General features: G+C 37.3%; 5 protein-coding genes and 1 non-coding gene across 8 annotated transcripts; 1 reads left to right on the plus strand and 5 right to left on the minus strand.

Moving 5' to 3' along the window:
* Positions 1-931: 931 nt before the first annotated feature.
* Positions 932-4,503, plus strand: LOC105282159 (caspase-3). The gene is made up of 7 exons (XM_026972857.1): positions 932-1,244; positions 2,183-2,346; positions 2,566-2,628; positions 2,807-3,098; positions 3,346-3,599; positions 3,735-3,990; positions 4,060-4,503. Exons 1-7 carry the CDS (start codon positions 1,107-1,109, stop codon positions 4,186-4,188), a joined length of 1,296 nt encoding a protein of 431 aa, XP_026828658.1. The 5' UTR covers positions 932-1,106; the 3' UTR covers positions 4,189-4,503.
* A 591-nt stretch (positions 4,504-5,094) lies between these two features.
* On the minus strand, positions 5,095-9,410 carry LOC105282157 (proteasome activator complex subunit 3). 2 transcript variants are annotated; one of them, XM_011343925.3, is made up of 5 exons: positions 9,260-9,410; positions 6,913-6,945; positions 6,442-6,762; positions 6,108-6,244; positions 5,095-6,008 (listed from the first exon to the last, which is right to left on the minus strand). In XM_011343925.3, the coding sequence occupies exons 1-5, from the start codon at positions 9,284-9,286 to the stop codon at positions 5,786-5,788; spliced, it is 741 nt and encodes a 246-aa protein (XP_011342227.1). In that variant the 5' UTR covers positions 9,287-9,410; the 3' UTR covers positions 5,095-5,785. The 2 variants fall into 2 exon arrangements, with proteins under 2 accessions (XP_011342227.1, XP_011342225.1); XM_011343923.3 differs by having other exon boundaries at positions 6,913-6,957; positions 9,260-9,404.
* An 829-nt stretch (positions 9,411-10,239) lies between these two features.
* On the minus strand, positions 10,240-12,816 carry LOC105282156 (26S proteasome non-ATPase regulatory subunit 11). Its single transcript, XM_011343922.3, has 4 exons — positions 12,130-12,816; positions 11,354-11,748; positions 10,932-11,256; positions 10,240-10,844 (listed from the first exon to the last, which is right to left on the minus strand). The coding sequence occupies exons 1-4, from the start codon at positions 12,448-12,450 to the stop codon at positions 10,614-10,616; spliced, it is 1,272 nt and encodes a 423-aa protein (XP_011342224.1). The 5' UTR covers positions 12,451-12,816; the 3' UTR covers positions 10,240-10,613.
* A 330-nt stretch (positions 12,817-13,146) lies between these two features.
* LOC105282155 lies at positions 13,147-14,820 on the minus strand. Its single transcript, XM_011343921.3, has 5 exons — positions 14,633-14,820; positions 14,413-14,534; positions 13,812-14,159; positions 13,470-13,737; positions 13,147-13,390 (listed from the first exon to the last, which is right to left on the minus strand). The coding sequence occupies exons 1-5, from the start codon at positions 14,677-14,679 to the stop codon at positions 13,309-13,311; spliced, it is 867 nt and encodes a 288-aa protein (XP_011342223.1). The 5' UTR covers positions 14,680-14,820; the 3' UTR covers positions 13,147-13,308.
* Positions 14,821-15,163: 343 nt separating this feature from the next.
* On the minus strand, positions 15,164-15,235 carry Trnaq-cug. Its single transcript has one exon. It is a non-coding gene; the product is annotated as a tRNA-Gln (tRNA).
* Positions 15,236-15,424: 189 nt separating this feature from the next.
* LOC105282153 (THUMP domain-containing protein 1 homolog) lies at positions 15,425-17,034 on the minus strand. Of its 2 annotated transcripts, none has more exons than XM_011343919.3 (5): positions 16,700-17,034; positions 16,440-16,595; positions 16,125-16,369; positions 15,831-16,050; positions 15,425-15,678 (listed from the first exon to the last, which is right to left on the minus strand). In XM_011343919.3, exons 1-5 carry the CDS (start codon positions 16,913-16,915, stop codon positions 15,541-15,543), a joined length of 975 nt encoding a protein of 324 aa, XP_011342221.1. In that variant the 5' UTR covers positions 16,916-17,034; the 3' UTR covers positions 15,425-15,540. The 2 variants fall into 2 exon arrangements, with proteins under 2 accessions (XP_011342221.1, XP_011342222.1); XM_011343920.3 differs by having other exon boundaries at positions 15,425-15,675; positions 16,700-17,033.
* Between the last annotated feature and the right edge of the window lie 468 nt (positions 17,035-17,502).

Consider the following 17,502-nt stretch of genomic DNA (forward strand, 5'->3'; position numbering starts at 1 on the left):
ATGAGCTGTTAAATCCGCATGAGACTGTCACGGCTGATCGTTATCGACGCCAATTGTACAAGTCGAAGCAAGCATTGGACCAAAAACGACCAGCAATTGCGAGTAAACGACGGAAAGTGATTCTTCTTCGTGACAACGCTCGACCTCACGTTGCGTTATCAGTGAAACAAACACTATTAGAGCTCGAATGGCAAGTCTTACCGCACCCCGCGTATTCTCCGGACATTGCTCCATGCGATTATTATTTGTTCCGGTCGATGCAACACGCTTTAGAGGATACACATTTTCATAATTTCGAAGAAGTGCGAAAATTCGTCGACGAATGGATCAACTGAAAAGAAGAGTGATTTTATCGTGGTGGAATCCATCTCTTGCCAGAAAGATGGGAAAAAGTTATAGAAAACGAAGGAAAATATTTTGATTAAGGTATTCATTCATTATCATATTTAAATACATGCGTTTTTGAGCAAAAAAAAACCCTCAAAACTAAATCACACCCCTAATAAAATTTAAAATTTTGATTTATACTTTTATTATACTTTTATTATACGTATAGTTTTGGTAGAAGTTTTAATTATACAATTGCGTACGATGGATACAATGCGAAAGGCACTCGACAAACTGGAGTGCATACGTGATCGCATTAATTGCTCACGTTGGTCTTATACATAATATTCATGTCAATTAAACGATTACATATGATTTTTCTCGACAGCAATGGAATGGAAAAGATTTATGGAATTACCTTCGAGTGGGTTTATTGTTACGCGCGGAAAGAGACGAGAGCAGCATGATTTCATTGGCCACAGAATGCAGTGTGAATGGCTGAATGCACTAGTGTGTTGTTATCTTAAGCTTTGCGTTTTCGCCACGTGAGGTCTCCAACATCAACTCGAAATTGCCTCATCACTCCTGCTGGCCCTTCCTATTGAACAGTTTATGCCAGTTTCAGCCAGGTTATGTCAGTCTATGTTGGTGCATTTGAGTGTATGATGCATCTTTGAATTCGTCGCACAAGAACTCCGAGAAAAGTGTACGAGACAAGAGATAACAATAGATATTCTAAAGGCTCGTGGAAACGAATATTTTATTTCGTTTTACTCAAAATGGATCGACGAGATCGCGAACGAATCGATTATTACTGCGAAAGAGTTGTACCTAAAATTGATATAACAAAATTGTTCCCAAAGCTCCTAGAAAATAAGGTTTACAACAGAGATGATGTAAACATCGAAATATGGAAAGTGAGTATTCTATTATATCGTAACGCATGTAACTGTAAATGTAACGTATGTACGCATGAAACAACTTTTATCGTACGATTGCATGTACGAAACAAACAGAAAACTTGTAATTTTAGCAATCATTATCATCATGAATTTTTCTCTAATTTTTTCATCTTTTCTTTGTCTTGCAATTTTCTTGTTAAAATTTCTATACAAATAGCTTGCATCTTTTACATTAAATATTAATTTAAAAAATGGGATTTCTTGTTTTCTTAATTTATCTTTTATTTTTCATTGATTTATTTAGATTTGTGAAACATAATTTATATTATAGATTAAAGCTATTGTTCTAAGAATACAAAGGATGCAACGCTATAATTCATAAACTACAGTTAAATAAACCATCGTCTATCTATTAGATATATTCAAACCTATTTTTTTATTAAGATAATCTACAGCAAGGAAACAATTATTTACGAAACATAGTTTACTCTACTCCTTTGTACTCCACCATAACCCAAGTAACAAAGACATCAGAAGATAATGTAATGACGTCATTATCTCGTCTTCTGGCATCATTTTACTACTTGGGAAATTCAGCATTTTACTGCAACCAACCCAATAACAAAATAAAAAGTTTTTATTCTAACATATAAAGGAAACGTTGAATTTTATTGTAATGCGTTAATATTTCCAAATTTAATAAGACTTTATATCTTAATAAAAACATTATATTCGATACATTTTGCATTACTCTACAATATTATATCGATCATAGTTTGATTTCCGAGTCCTAAGAGTTAAAAATAAAAAAGGTAAATTGTTCTGTAAGGTCAGCGTAGTGTGCATATTACACTACATTAAAATATGCTACACCAAATTTGATGTACTGTATCATAATTGAAAAATATGAATATAAATTAATATATTATAGAAAATATAATCTATAATTGCAGAAAAGTCTTAGAGAACAAGACACAGTCAAAGATATATTTCTTACCATTAAAACTCGAGGACCAAACGCCTTTAAAAACTTGCTTCTTAGTTTAAGACAATCCAACCATGGAAATATAGCTGATATGTTAGAAGGAAAAAGTATTTCAAGCAACAATATTGTAAGGTATTTTATTATTCTTTTTATAACATTTTGTAATAATATTTGTACTAATATTAAATTACCTATAATATATTCAGTGTTAAAAATGTATTAATAGTATCAATTGCAGTGTCTTATTGTATAAAGAGTTTTAAATTCAAGTTTTAAATTTACGGCCACGTTTTATAAGTGTTTAGGTAGACTACCTCTTGAAATAAATAAATGCAAAAATTTTCTCTTTAGTTTAAGCAAATCCATTAACAACATTACCATCAGTCAACTAAAGGAACACAACAATAATGCGAGGTATTTTATTTTATACTTTGTCTCATTAATTATTGCATCAATACATTATTATACAAAGGTTGCACAAAAAGGTGAATACATTGTTTATTCATATATAATTTAATTAATAATATTATATTATTATTATTATTATAATTTTTCTTTCCCAATAAATAAAGCGCTATTTGCTTTATTTAAGTTCTAGCAACGAGCGACAAGAGGAGTCCATGGACCATATTGTTTGGTCCGACAAACCCCTAACAATCAAATTATCCAAAGCTACAAGGTTTCTAGATCGTGAGCCCTGCGCTATTCAGCGATACCCCATGCGGAGCAAGCCTCGTGGATTGGTTTTGGTAATCTCGAATATATATTACGATTCGCCAACGGAGATACCTAGATTTTCGGCAAAACACGACGAAGCTAATTTGGAGGAGCTGTTTAAACAAATGGGCTTTGAAGTCGTTACGCACCGAAACCTGACGGGTCAAGTACGTGAAGTATTGCGATTAATTAGCATTAATTCAACAATATTGACTCGTTTGAAAATCATATCATGTGATCCTTATATAGAGAGATACAATATAACTTATTCTTAGACGGCATATTTTTACGCAAATTCTTTTACGCACTTTTTCCGTAAAATTTTCGTCTGTTTATTTTTTGTCAGTGTACAATAAAGGGGATGAGTGCGAGCAATTTGTATTATGTTGTACTATTAAATTGTTCTCTTAATAGCAAATAAAGGAGGCGGTAAGAACGTTCTCAAAGCGAAAGGACCTGGAGAAGGTTGACTCCTGCTTCGTGTTCATTACGAGTCACGGTACGGAGGATAAGATGAACAATTCAGAGATCCAGGGGACGGATTATCAGGAAAACGCACCAGCGACTTATGAAAAGGTTTTGTGCTCGGATATCTACGATTACTTCACGGCGGAAGCTTGCCCACAGCTCGCTGAAAAACCAAAGATATTCGTGTTTCAGCTTTGCAGGTACGTAATTGCAACTCCTTATTCCCACGTACAGATCAGATTTTGTTAACTTTATCACCATTTTTTATCGCAGTGAAGGTAAAGTCTAAATGAATTTATATATTGAATATTCATTATTTTTCATATTCTTTTTAGAGGGAAGAAGGTGCAGAAACCAGTTGCTCAATCTAGAGTCAGCATTGATTCGTTCGCTTTTGCAAATACAAATAAGGATGAATGCGTTCGTCGCTTAACAACGAGAAAGTACTCGGATATGCTTATTGTTCAGTCAACTCTGCCTGGGCACGTTGCTTACCGAGACAAGATAACTGGCAGTTGGTTCATACAGATTCTCTGCAAAGTATTCATGACCTGCGCTTGCACGGAGCACATTCAAGACTTATTCAGCATGGTAAATTTTGTAGAACGCGAAATGCAAAAATAATGACATTATTTATATGAAAATATTACAATTTTCTAGATCGACGCACAATTGAAGTACATCAGAACGTTAGATAACGAGTGCCAGACGTCGACCGTGGAATCAATGGGATTCAATAAACATTGTTATCTGCATCCTGGTCTTTATGAAGAAGACTTGCTTGACTGACGAAAAAAGAAAAGTAGGATTTCTTATTCCACGAGACAATAGCATACAGTATTTCCGTATTCCTAATTACGTATAAGTATCCTGTTGCATTTATACTTTTAGGAATTTTTATACTCTAAACGACAGTAAAACTTTTAACATATGTTTCTTAAAATATGTTATATTTATATGCCATTTCTACTTTTTTATACGAAATATACAAAAGCAAATCCCGACATTTTTCCACTCGATATGTACGATTATCTTGTTAGACGAGATGATCCGTTCAAGGTATACATGCATTTAATAAAGTAAATCTTTGTCAAAATAAAAAAATATTGTTAATATTTATCCCGTGCCCTACAAGTCTAGAGATTTCTTTCAGGCATCGAACGCTGTACTCCATGCGATTATGGAGCATAGCGCCCTCCAGTAATGCTTGTAATTCGGCGTCTTCTAACTTTTTAGGCTGACCTGGACGTTGTTCGTCTTTTATGTTAAAATCACCACTTTTAAAAATCGTTGAAACCATTCTTTACAAGTAGTTTTCGATGAAGCAGCATTACCACGCTTCATTGAGCAATCGATGAGCTTCAGTTGGATTTTTCTTCAAATCAAAGTAGTGAAGAAATACATGTCGGAAAAACTCTTTTATCACGTTCCATTTTCTATTGAATAAAATAGAACTGAATTTTATTGAGAAATGTCAAGCCTTCTTTTCAGCTGTCAAAGCTGTCACAACATTCGTTGCTGATGCCATCTATTTGTGAGAGAGTGAGGAAATTAAGTTCTAAATTAAATTAATTAAATTAAATAAATTTAAAGGAAATTAAATTCAGTGACTAATAAAATAATCTTTTAGATTTAATTCACGATAATAACGTTAACGTTTGCGGGAAGGAATAAGGGTACTGTCAAATCCATGCGATTCATCGTAGCTCGATTTATGTCCAATCTTCTTACAGATATAAATTACAAACGATCCACTTAACTATACTAAATTCTGTGTATGTATGTGTATGTATGTGTATGTGTGTGATGTGACTTGCTTATTTTTTCTATAAGTGCCTCATTTATATAATTGGCAAAATTACATGCAAGCGTGCTATACCGTATAATTTTGCAACAAAACTTATGTGGAAAAGAATAAGACATTTATAGGCATATTCAAATCGATAGTTAAATATTTCACAAAAATAAAAAATTAAATTCACGATGAAATTTGGAGGATAAAGTGCGATAATCTTGAAAGTAATTACCAAATTGCTTTCATTGATGAGAAAATTATACTAAAAAGTACATGTCTTTTATGTCGATAACGAGAATAGCCGGAAAATAAACTTAAGTATATCAATAAGTTAAATATTCTCTACAATTTTAAAAGGTTTAAATGTAGCCGTTGATTTCATTTATAGTGCCATTAGTCGATAAAACGAATGATGGACTAATACAAGGCAGTTTGAGTCATGTCGATGGCGATGAGCTTTATTTTTTCTCTTTTTTTATTTTTTTTTTCTGCCATGAAGTGTTGCGCATTTTTACGTCTGAATACGCGATTCTGACTTATGTTTTTATTAAGTTACTTCGCGCGTAAGTACAGCGCGTAGCACGACTATGCCTAGTACAAGGACTGCGCGTTGGAGGAACGTGGCCGTTTGATCTTCTCCAGATTCTTGATTACAAGATCGTGTAACGAGCAGTAACGATTGCGGACCTCGCACATAACGAGCCATAAGCTCACATACTCCTTCTCGTCCAATTCTTGGATCGCTCTTCTATAGTCTAGGATGTGTGGATATTTTGCAACTTTGCTAACGATCTTCCCTCTCGAGATAAAATACCTGCGGCAGAAGGATAGAAAAATGATTGCGACGTACAAATTCGCAAGTACACGCTAGTTTATTTCACGTGTCACAGCTAAGCATACTCTTTGGTGTTACCTCGAAATTTGATCAAAGAATGCAGCGGCTTCGCTCTCGACCGACTGAATCTCGGATAATGTATCTTCCTGGATTGACACGCCAAAATTATTCCCATCCTCGATTTTTGGAATCAGGTAAGAAATCCACATTTTGAGCTATAAAGTAAAACACACCAATGTCAGTAAAGTTAAGAAAGTTAATTAAAAAACCGCACGCGGAAATGTGTTTAAAGAGTTCTCACGAGGAAACGAAATTTTCGAAAAGCGATATACTTTCAATGAAAAAAAAACTGTTTCTTCAAAATTCTTTCAACTCGCATCAACAATGCGGATCCTAATATATTCGTACTTACTAAGTTTGAATCCTCCAATAGTTGTCTAATGTAGGGTTTAACTATGTGGATCAAATCACATAGCTTTTTGTTGCAGGGAATGGGACCATTTGGCAGTATCATGACTTTAGTCCCACTAGTCTGCTCCACATTATTGTCCAATTTAGCCTTCTTTGTAGCAGGACCATCTTCGGAATGATTAAGAATTATTGGATCTGGAATGGGTACATTCAATTCTTGATGTACATCAGATAGTTTTCGATTACAGAATCCAGGCGTCTCCAGCAGCTCATTTAATTTAACTATTTTTTCAGGGAATCCTTTCACCAGTAGTTCTTCTGCCTGAATAATGCAACAAAAACAGCATAGGTAATAATCCATTGTTTCGTCACTTTTACATGCATATCAAGTAACACTTGTTCATATATATCAAATAAAAATTAAACAGAACAGAATATCTGAAAAGTCGTAGATATTAAAGAGAAGACTTACCTTAGTCTTAAGAGAGTCCTTGTATTCCTGAACCTGTAAGATAAACTCAAAAAATACATCACTTTGATAAGATAATCACATAAATAATAAGCATTTTCAAGGTACTTTAACTCACTGTAACGTATCTTAATTTGTTAATATAATATATAAGTAAGACTTTTGCAGAGAGCCCGTGATATCGTACATAATCTAGCAGCAGTTTAATGTAATTCCATTACCGCCTTGTAAATTAACATACTAAGAAACTTAAAACACCGATACAGCGTTATAAGACATACGTAGAATTCATAACATGAATAAGAACGTGTAAATTATATTTGTATCTAAAACTACCTCATTTTCCGTATATCCAGCCAACAATACATTACTTGATTCGTTACTTGGATTACTAGGAAATGTGGAAAACATTTATACTAAAAGTTGACAAGAGTAGCGTACAAAACTGTCTAAAGAAATGATAAGATAATTCTTTGAGCAAGAATTTAGCTCGTTAATTTTGTTTTAACTAATACTTTCTCGGTAACAATTTTGAAAGGTTATGACACGCTGCTCAATTGTTTGCTGTCACATTGAGTTGAAAGTCTGCACATCGTTAGTAACGATTATAATTTCGTGTTGTTTCAACACATTCGAATTTGTCCATCATGATAAAAACCATTACATAATTTCGGAGTAATTTTATTTTCTACGTATTTCTTTCTAAAGCGTAAAACATTTCAAGTTTTATCATTCTTAGGAATTATACGGTGCTACAATCTGTCACAATAAATCACTGTTTCATCGCATTATACATATATAGGTTAATCAATGTTTACATTCGTGCTAACTATTCGTAGCAAACGTGAAGAAAAAGGTATTTGTGGATAACCAAAAATCAGCAGTATCGTCCGTTTTAACAATGCAACGTTTGCAAAAGACGCCAGTGAATCTGTCAGAAACCACCTTCTTCACTATCAGTTTGCAGTTTGTTCACGTTTCATAACGTTCGGATAAACGAGATGCGTCGGTTCGTTGTAAAAGGAAAATCGATGGGGTTAAGTTCGTATATGATATACAAAATGGTTCTATCGTAGGTAGAAAATGGAGAATTATATTTAGATGAACGAGAAGAAAACAGGAACTAGATAAGAGAGAGAGAGAGAGTCGTATAATGGAAGAGTTAGATAGACTCTATCTGATAGAGCATTGAAAAATATGAAGCAAAAATCTAGCTCCGATATAGATAAATAAAATAGAATATAAAATGATTAAAGTTTGAGTAATAATTGCAAAAAGGAACTATCGACGGTTCTCTCTCTTTCTTAACTTTTGTTTTGAAAATTCACATATGTTTTCGGTTTGGAAAACAAATCAGATTATATTCATTGAAGAGGATGCTAAAGAGAAAGTAAGACAAACAATGATGTCACCGTGTACAAGTAAAGTCTGGGAAAGAATGATTAATGAAGGACTGGTGCAATGGGCGGAAAGTAATGTACTGGATAAGAATCAACATGAATTTGGAAAGGGTCAGTTGTGCACGGATAATTTATTTAGTGAAGCAGTTGACAGCAGAAATAGAAATAGGGTTTACGAAAGGAGGAAGCGGGTAGTACTCGGATGCATGCGATATGAGGCAAAGTTATAAAGATAAAGTTATAAATTATATCAGAAAGAATAGGTACTACGTATTCATACGCGAATGGTTAGGAAAGCTTAAGCCATTCAAAGCGGAATGTCCCTTTTGAAAGATATTGTAAAGAGATTATGTAATAAAGGTGATCGAAGGTAACACGACTTCTTCAAGTTTACAGCAATTAAAGAGAAAATGGAAATAGTACGGAGTGGCAAAAAAGCGAGCAGGTTGATGCACATTTAAATAGAAAATCAAAAGAAAAGAAAATTCGATTCCCTTGGCGTAGCACCTCTTTTGTTTCATCGCGAAACGAGACCAATAGTTTCCCTTTCGACGAACGGAATTATCCCTTTCCTCAAACTCCTTATTAATTCCTCTCCATCCTTGTTTTGCCATTTTCTCCATTCTACTCCATTCTTAACCATGACGAAGAGGTTAAATCAACCGTTCCGTTCGGCAAATGTTTTTTCCCAACGGTAACGCGTAAGTCCGGTCGGTGGAGGGAAGAGCACACGGAGTCGAGACAGATCGAACGGCCGTGCAGCAGGGGCGGGAACGGCAACGCGGAGCATCGCGATGCTACCCAAACATTGACCCAACGCTCGCGTAAATACCGGTGGTTAACCTAATCCGGACGTCGTTGTCGCCGCGCCGCTGACACTCGGCCACTCGATCGTCCTCCCGCATCGGCAACGACGAGCAGCAACGCGAGAGGAAGCGAAGATAGTTTACCTTCCCTGCTGTAGCATCCTCCATCATATGCGGATTTGTAGAAAAACTTTTTACAAAACAGTCACTCTTTGTTGAAACGTGCACTTCAAACAGGAAGTCGCGCTACTGCCGCGTTCGTGCGCTACTACGCTGTCAAGCGAGGCTCCCGCGACTATTCCCGTGGCGTTCCACCGTACGTACGCTTGCACTTTCTGCACTGGGGAATTAAATAAGCCTATTTAGAACGTGCAGCGGGAAAGAGCCGGGAAAACGCGAAGAGGTGGAGAACGGAAAACGGCAGGTGTAAGATGCCGTGTCACGGATGCATGCGCATGACCGCGGGGCCCCGATTGATTTTTCAAACGTGAATCACGCGATGAAAAAAAATACAATATATTACTACCGATCCGAAAATGATTCAGCGAGTACTAATAATAATAATGGCGGCTCCGCGATAAAAATCGCGCGATGCGACTCGTTCGATTCTTCATCATAGGGTTTTCGCGATACATCACCTTGTAATATTATTGATTTTCTGCTTTTAAACCTGATTTTTTATTATTAACCGGTTCGAACGGATTTAAACATTTGAAGATTGGCGATTTCGCAGGCACTGCAGTCCAGTTGACGTTTCCATGTGCTCCAGAATTATTTCTTCTTTCATTTTTTTCTTATTTCACAGGAAAAGGATAGAAAGTGTTCTGAAGCGATTTTAAATACAACTGGACCGCAACGACAATTCGAACGGGAGATTGTCACAGATTCGAAAATTGAAATTTAAAGAGCAAATTCGAAACTTGAATTTGAATTAAAAAATCAAATTCGAGTGTTCGGATTCGCTCAAATGGTCCAAGATTTGAACACTTTAGAGTCAAATATTTCAGATGGAACATCCGAGAAAGCAACTTTTAATTATGTCAGGTCACTCATTTCCACTATTCATCCACATGTTGGAGGACAGAATATATTGTTGAGGGCAAATAAAGGAATAAGAGAATAGCCTGGTTTTACTTTTTTATATTTCACGTTATTCGATTGATTATGACATTCCTTCACTTTTTCCGAGGAGCATTTACGAAAAATTATTTAAAAAATGCTTTGTTAAGACAGGGCCTGCTAATTAGATCTCAAGCAAATTCATTATCTCGTATATTCATAGTTTTCCTCTTTTAAACAATTCCTACTATATTAATAAAAGCGACTCTATACGAACGTATCGATAAATGAGCACTTTGTCGCGACACCCAATCGTGCCGTCAATGTTAATTACGAGAAAAACACAGTTAATCGACAGTATTTAATGAGAGTAACTAATTAGTAATGGTTATAATAATCGTGATAGATTTCTCCTTGTATAAATACATATTAAATAGGGCTAGGTGAGTTTCTTGGCTTTCTGGTAAAGTGTATCAACGACTTTGCCCATACTGTGTATCGTGTCTAACGCGATCTCGTAGGTCTTGTCGCGGGGTGTATCTTCGAAAACGATTAGAACGCCTTCGCCCTGGTCGAGGACCCCTCGCAATTTCTTATCCAGAATCATCTGTGACAGTTTCTTTTCTACTTGCGCCAGCGGTAGAGATATGCACGAGGCGATGTGGCTCACCTGTCGAAGAAATTTAATGCGGATGCAAACGGACTCGACTTATATCGATCATCGATCTGCAATCAAAAGAGAGTAAATAAACGATACCTGGACTCGTGAGTAGGGTTCAACTAAACGGCATAAATTTTGCTCCAGCATAGCGTCGTAGAGGGAGCCAAGATGCGCGCGTACTATCACGTCGTCCTCCAGTTCCTGCCGGTATTGCTTCACCGCCTTCTGAAAGTCCGCCAGTGACCGCCGGTGGCTGGCTTCGGCCACCGCGCGCATCGCATCCAGGTCCAATCCCGCGTACTTCACCGCCAGCTTGCCAGACATGATGGCCTGCACGTCTTCCGGCGTGCGCAGCATGATCTTAGACAGCAACATGTACTTGAGCGCTGTCAGTGCCTTGGGACTTTCGACGCTGTCGTATCTAAAAATAGAAGATACCGATGACACATCCGTACATATGTCGCGAGGGTGAATCGAGCGCAGCTCGTTGTTGCTCAACACAGTCGAGTGTACAGTACCCCTCGAACGCCTCGTAGAAGTAAGAGTAAGCAGTCTTGAAATCTCGCTCGTCTGCAGCGTGCAGTATTCCCGATTGTAGATCCAGAGCCGCTTGCATCTTGGGCGGACAGTAAATCGCGTTGGCAGTTGTCCTGGCGCTGGTGAGCGCCGCTCTCGCTTTCGCCAGATTGCTCAGCGCGTGATATGTCTTGCTCTCTAATAACTGAACCTCCACTAGTAGCTGTTTGTCGTCCAGCTTTTTGAGTTCCTTCAGAAGAGCAGAGCCCAGTTGCAACGCTTCGCTGAACATGCCAGTGTCGAAGTAAAGGGCTATTAAGCGCGCTTCCAGCGATTGCCTTAGAAACGTTCGGCGTTCTTCCTTCGCCCAGTCTATGCATTCCTTACATAATTGCACCTAGATACACAATACACAAATTTTATAGTTTTTCTCAAAGGATTAATAAAATTAATTAATTATTAATAAAAGATTAATCTGACACATAATTGCGCACTCTTAACAAAGACAATCTTACTTTTGGAGTATTAATTATGGTTTCTTAACCATATTTTATTCTATATTTTAATCTAATGACTCAAAACGGAGCGTATTCTCTGTCACTTCTTTCATTTAAACAGCTCAACAACACATGTCGCAAACTCAAATGGCAAATAGTAGCGCAGCGGTCAATTGACATTTTTCCCTGGTGGAAGCGAAACTGTCATAGCCTAACCTAATTCACTCCACACACTGTCACATCTCTCTCTTAGATGGGACGCAAAAACACTGCTCCATTACCTCGATGCCGATACCAGCCTCCAGATCCAGGAAGAAATCCACCAAGGACCGCACGAGCTTAGCAGCCTTGGCTTTACTGATGAGGCTGAGGAACGGCCTGGTGGCTTTGATCAGCTCCGCCAGCTCCTTGGCCTTGCCCTCCTTTTTGTAAAGCTCGCCCAGGTGCAGGATACCCTGCTCCTTGACGCGGATGTTGTCCTCGTCATCCTCAGCGACGCCGATACTCGGATCCGAGACGATCTCGTTGAGGAGCGAGATGCCCTCGCTGCGATTCGTCACCGAAACGGCCTGGGCCCGCTCGAACAACATCGCACCGGCCATCTCGGGTGCTGGATTGCGCCGCTGCTTCCTCGTAGGTACACTAATCCTCGGACACGTACGTTATCACTCCGCTGTACCGCCGATGCGGCTCCGCGAGGGAAAGGAAAAAAACAACAGGGAACACGTCGCGTACGCCGTGCACACGGGGGAACGTGCCAGTCAGCGCGGACGAGACCGCCGTTGTACACTATGCGCGACGACCGCTGGTGATCACGCTCGGCCAATTACTTTCTCGTGCGTGAGTGTACACTCACTCGCGCGTTCCGCACTCCACCGCTCTCGCGCTTTCCAGGCTTGTCACTCCTCTCCGCGCTCGCCGGATCCCCGATACCGCAAAACTCGTGTCATGCTGCTACGTGAGTCAAGCGAGATGTCGTGTGCCAACCGCAGGTCGTAACGCACATTCACGCACCTTCGTACGTTCGACTGGACTTTCGCACATAGGTCTGTTCTTTTTAGCTGCACTGCTGAACTAGTGCAATACGTTAAAGTGAGACAAGTATATTTTTTCTCACTCTAACTTATCGCACCAGTTCAGCAGTGCAGCCAAAAAGAACAGACCTCTTATTTCGAAATTCTATTCCATCAGCGAAATTCCCTAGCGTCTAGTTTTATATTACAGTTCGACAAACGGCTGTTTCCACCAAAACCGCGTAATTTTAAACAGGATGAAAATAATACATCCTCAACACATTATTCTATCAATATATAAAATAGATTTTATTTAATACTTTTATGAATTTCTCAGTAACAAATGCTTTATGGAAAATATTTATAGAACATGTCTCGTGAGATATTTGTACAGGCAAGCTCCTAGTTTCTTCAATTTCCTATTTTTTATAATATTCCTAGGCCTATTTACTGACTCCCGTTGTACGTTAGCGAGAGCGAGGTATTTTTCAGTACGAGTACTTGCAAATTGCAAAGCGCTTCTTCCAATCTGAAAGATACATAAGAAACGATATGAGAGATTAGTAATTTATTCAAAGTAAAATGAGAAACCAATTTTTTCAACGTACTTTTTCTGGAGGTTTTCTATCTCGCTATGCGTTTCGTCGAAATCCTTCAATCCAGCACTCATGGTGCAATATGCTTCACCTTTGGAGCCAATCAGATTCATAATGTTCTTCAAGGCACTTGAACATCTCGTTAATATCTCCTGAGTTTCTTTCCATTCTTCCTGCGTTTCGGGAAGTATTATGCCATTACACCGTAACACATCCAGAGGCTCCAAGAGAGATCGTAACTTGGATACCATGGCCTTTGCAGATTTGAACGTTTCGTTCTCTGCAAAAACAAAATTTTGAGTACTAATTGCAGCCTGCATCGATGATTTTGATGACAATTTCTTTTTATCTTACTAGTACACTTTGCTACTGCATCCATTTGTACGTCTATCTCTTCCTGCTCCAAATGTAAGTTTATTACATCACGTTCCCTCTTTTTGATCTTGATCAGCTTTTGTGTATCCTGATCAAGTTCTTGCGCTACAGTGGCCAACTGCATGACCATCAATTGCTTCTTCTCTTCGGTTTTCTTCTTCATTATGAGATCCATCAGCTTGACTTGCAAATATTCATCGTAGAGAAGCCCGAATTCCAACTCCTTCGATTCAGTGTCTGCCTTTTTTGATACGTCCAACAACAGTTGCGACGGCATAATCGACTGTCTGTTTGCAGCGATCTTTTTGCTAGTAATTTTTGGTAATTCTAGAAAAGTAATACAGTAATGTAACAATATACAACAATACATGTAGCGAAATAGAAGAAAGATTTCGATAGCTTCACTTAGGGCCACTTCAACCAAAGTCCAGTTAATTTAATCGTCGATTAACTTACAGGGCGATCAACATAAAACATATTATTTATACGAGAATTATATTATTAGAGATTTTTATGTTATTCGCCCTGCAAGTTACTGGACGAATTAAATTAATCGGAGTTTGGTCGAAGTGGCCCTTACTCTGCTTTCGCATAATGTCATCCTGCATTAAAGTTGTACGAGAAGTATTTCCACGAACACTAGGTAACGTAGTTTCTAAAAGATTTCTCTTTGCAGTCTCCGGTGTGCCCGCATTGTGACCTCTGAAACGCATTGTGCGTCACGCCAAGATAGACACGTTTTGCAATATATTATATTTATGCTGAGAAAATATTTATACAATAAAGCGATATTTCTTTACCTTCGAAAGCGTCCCAACTTCGGTGTATTTTTTGACTCGTCTTGCATATTTCACTGGATTCTCTTATTATTGTATAAATAATTTGTGATTTTTTAAGTGGTTTCTGCTGTTATAATTCTAATGTTATGATTCCTTCTCCTTTCAAAGTCTGATCGTGCACTAACGTTTTGCGACATGTACGCCCTCGCGTTTCAAATCTAGGCATTCAGTCAGATTAAGCATGTGACATCTATGTCTTTATGATTCATGGTTCAAATTAATATAAATATAAATTATATAATATGAAATTAATTAATAGGGATATAAATTGAAATTCTTTTAAGTAACAATTACGATGTATGAACATTTAAAAGTGATATCATATTTCTCTAGATTAACTCGGAATATCTAGCTAACTTCAAAAAATTAGATATTTCTCGTCATACTGCATTATAATTTTAATGCAATAAATATCAACTTAAATATGGTATACGATTAAATATATTACATATTTCTCTAAAAAGTTTAAAAGAATTTATTAAAAAAAATCAAAGGTCCCACCGAGATTTGAACTCGGATCGCTGGATTCAGAGTCCAGAGTGCTAACCATTACACCATGGGACCTCTACTATCTAACGGTGTTTTTGTGTATCATATTAAGGTAAAGATAATTTTTAAATATATAATACATATTTACTAGTGTCCTATGATCTAAATGTAATAATTTTATTGTTAAGTGAGGGCTGTTGCTAATGAGTTTTATACAATATTAATATTTATAAATTATTAATAAAATTATATATAAATCATTAATAATTCTCGAAAAGAAATGTTTATTTTACACGTGTTTCATAAATAATCATCTATCTCCTTAAAAGATATGAAATACAATAACTATAAGTACTTTTTATAGTTATGTTAAATCATATCTAGTTTTCTTCTTTCTTTTCCTCAATTTCGGCATTTAAACTTGTATCTGTGTCAGTCAATTTTTCTAGCTCTTGCGTACTTGATACAGTATCTACACCTTCTTCTTTAATTTCTTTATTTTCTGATTTCTGCTCCTGCTTTAATAAGAATTATGTAAACATTTTTCATTTCCTTAATTATTCCTACATATCTACTTGGGAATATTTTGTCATCGGTAGTTAAATATGAAATAGTTAAATGTCGAACTATTTCGAACTAACTCGAGGAACTATTATAAGACTATTCTCACCTTAGGTTTTGCACTATTGCATATTTCAATGAGATTATATTTCTTGAACTTGTAATAATTAGGAGCGATGGAGAGCAAACAAATGCCACGTATCACTTCGACCACCACAGCGATCTCTGGATTCTTCAAGTCCGCCTTGTTACCTGGATTTTTCCTCGCAATTATCTCTGCCAAATCCTCGATAATCTCATTGCGCTTAATGCTGTTATTGCTGCGACGGCTGGAACATTATTAAATGAGACACACGTTCGACTTATCAATCTGTATAAAAAATCAATTCAAATATTAACTCACTTGAACACAATGCTGAACGTTTTGGGTTCCTGCGCAAAGTACTTCTCAAATAACGCGCTTGCTTTCGTTCTTATGTCGTTCATGTAAGCTTTGCATATAACTTGAATCGGTAGCAGCCTTAGTAAGTACCTGGTGCACTGCTTCTTAGTAACGTCCAGCTGCGTAACAATCTTGGTGACCAGCTCCAGTGGATTTGGCAAGGTACTTGCTACAAAGATCATATTTTTCACTCCAGTGTCTACCACCTGTAAGGAAAGCGATGTTAGATGTTCCGTGTTACGTCTCTCAGAATTTCATCAACGTTAACGAGCGTACTTGAAACCTGCGTGAGGACAGCGGCAACTCATGTTCCGTTCTCAGTTCAGTGATTTCCTTCTTCAGGGCGGTTGATATATCATCATCCTCCGAGGACTTGTCAGCGTCTTCCGAAGACTTATCTAACGTATTTGCTACATTTAATCCTTCCGGTTCCTAGAAGTAACAAAATATGCACCAACACTGTAGCGAGCCTTGCCGACTCTTGCTTATGCTTCTTCATTACGAGTATTCATATATTTATACTTTGTACTAAATACCTTTTTTACTTCTGGCGCAGATTCCTCGTCCGCGAACAGATTCAGCAGCTTGTAGGCATCGGTGACACAACCTCTCTCGTGAAAGTTGCACGTGCACAGGAATCCCGTCATGCCCGGCTCCAACGTAAGTTGTCTACGTTTCTTATGACCATCACGGTGATTCGCGAAGTGCCTGTTGTTTCTTTTACGAGTATTCATCGTGCCGTTCGCCTGCATCGCTCGGCATCACTTGCGTATCTGTTTGTTTACCTTTTGCGTTTTAGGCCGTTTTTATCTCGAGATAGTCTAAAGTATAGTATGTTCAGATAGTAATACAGCTGTCTGATTGGCTAGCAGGTACACCCTGAGCGCGACAAAAATAAGAAATGTGATAGGAATCAAAAGATTTTTTCTATTCGAGACGTGCTGCTACCAAACAATCGCTGTAGAAACTGTATTCAAAAATACGCGCGCGCGTAACATCAAATTGAAGCTGTACGAGTATATGGATATTGATGGACATGCGAGCCAAGATTCTTTATTTCAGTTCGATCCAGAATTCTAGAAAATAGATAAAACGTTTCTAAAGAGAGAAAGAGGGGGGGAGGGAATTATAGAAAATTCTACCAATAAAAAATTTTACTAATAATACATTTAAGATAAATATGGCCTATAACTTTCACTAGTAACAATGGGAAAGGATTTAAACATATTTTTAATGCGGTGTTATATGTCTCTTAAGAGAAAATTCTTATCTTTATGTATGTACCATGTATAGTAAGTTCTAACTTTTAAATTACAACACATGAGAAAACAATTGTTCA

Source organism: Ooceraea biroi, chromosome 10 (genome assembly GCF_003672135.1).
Source record: "Ooceraea biroi isolate clonal line C1 chromosome 10, Obir_v5.4, whole genome shotgun sequence".
NCBI lineage: Eukaryota > Metazoa > Arthropoda > Insecta > Hymenoptera > Formicidae > Ooceraea > Ooceraea biroi.